The sequence below is a fragment of the Aplysia californica genome, unplaced genomic scaffold (assembly GCF_000002075.1).
Source record: "Aplysia californica isolate F4 #8 unplaced genomic scaffold, AplCal3.0 scaffold00020, whole genome shotgun sequence".
Lineage (NCBI taxonomy): Eukaryota > Metazoa > Mollusca > Gastropoda > Aplysiida > Aplysiidae > Aplysia > Aplysia californica.
Genome location: NW_004797290.1, coordinates 1712515 through 1714243, shown reverse-complemented (window position 1 = coordinate 1714243; position 1729 = coordinate 1712515). Strand labels below are relative to the sequence as shown.

Here is a 1729-nt window from a genome sequence, read left to right as displayed (position 1 = left end):
GAGGAGGAGGAGGAGGTGGAGGAGGAGGAGGAGGAGGAGGAAAAGGAGGAAGAGGAGGAGGAGAAATTTGACTATAAAACTAAAGATCATACCTTTGTTACTGCTGACTTCCATATACAAATTCAGCTGCAAACCATCTATCAGCATGGTGGACTCGTCAAACTGTCCCTTAACCGTTTCAAGGTCGTCAAAGTAGATGACATAGAAATCCTTTGTTTTCGTTAAGTCTCTCACTGAAATCGACACAATGCACGGAACTTCGACACTTTTTGATTCCGCCACAGATTCTACATTTTCAATGTTCACTGATTTTAGTGGAGATGTTTCATCTCTTTGTCTTTCTCCCAAGCTGTCGTTGTTAACATCTACGCTAACACTTTGCTTTTCGGTGGTGAAGGAATCTATGTCCATATTTCTGGATTGATCTCCTTCCTGAACAAGTGAGTTACTATTGGTTTCATTGTTATTTTCTCCCTTTACTAGACTTTTGCTTTTCACGGGCTGATTTTGGAGTGAGGGAAGGTCACTATTGGCACCAAGAGTAAACCCAGATGGAAGTTCAAGTTCCGTGAATGGGTTTCTCTTTATCAATTCAGGCCTCTCAGTTCGGACGGGAAAATTGCAAAGTCGTGCAAACTGGGTTGCTGTTGGCGGTCGCGAAGGGCCTTTCTGGAAAATCAAAGCGGAGGGATCGTTTTGCGGATCCTGATCATGTGCAACGTCATCATCAGAGAAAACTTCTCCTCCGGTGTAAATTTTACGATTTTTTTTAGCATTGGTCATTTTTTCCAAAAGCAACAAGTTCTCAGTATCGATTGCATCTCTATTTTTCACATGTGTTAACCCGTCTGACACAGCTTGAAACATCTCCTCAGAAGGTGTATCTTCTGTAGCAGCAGCGACGTGAATGACTCTCTGCCCGAAGTGAGCTTCTTCGTTTTTACTTTTCCCTGGATCTGGGGAAACATTTTCACCTCTTGGTGTGGCAGACACACGTTCTGGAACATTTAATCTTTTGGAATCCACGATAACGTTGAAAGACATGCCGTCAGCCATCACGTATGTGTCTGCGAGCGCGTGATGGAGAACAATGTTTGTCCTGAACGTCAAGTATAATGTTTTTGCGTTGAGGCTCTTCTACAGCATATTTTGTGATCTTCAGTCATCTGGCTTTCTTTACCACAGAATGTTGGGGCAAAAAAGTAAGCATTAAAAGCATTCTCCTTTACTACATGACTGTATCCTCTTCCTCACTAGCAGAAGATACCTCGTCGTTCTGTGGAAGATAAGATAGCATTATTGTAAATCGACTACTGCTTTTTGTGTTTTTCATCAAAATTGTTCAAAGGTAAAATAAGTGAAAAAATTCATTTAAAAAAATGAATATCTATCACTACTCTTGTCATTTGTACAAGATTCGGTAGTGTAATGGCTAGTCTTTGCAATGCAACCACTTTTTTTCTAATAAGTTTCTATTCCTGTCTTGCTAATAAAAACAAACAAACAAACAAAACGAATGAACAAACAAACAAATCAAAAACAAAAAAAAAGAAAACACAAAAGAACCTATCAACCATTGTGCCAATGCCAGCAGTTTTCAAATTTAGGCTCTATTTTGAAACAAACTTCATGCCTCATTGATCACATGCCATATTGAACGCTCACATACACAAAAATCTCTCTCTCTCTCTCTCTCTCTCTCTCTCTCTCTCTCTCTCTCTCTCTCTCT

General features: G+C 40.1%; 1 protein-coding gene across 1 annotated transcript in view; it reads right to left on the bottom strand.

The window, feature by feature from the left end:
- Positions 1-1729, bottom strand: part of LOC101848260 — a gene marked incomplete in the record, with an annotated part of 33837 nt that overhangs the window by 27023 nt on the left and 5085 nt on the right. The window contains 1 exon segment of the mRNA XM_005090665.3: positions 93-1276. Within this exon segment, the coding sequence (XP_005090722.3) occupies positions 93-1056 (964 nt within the window).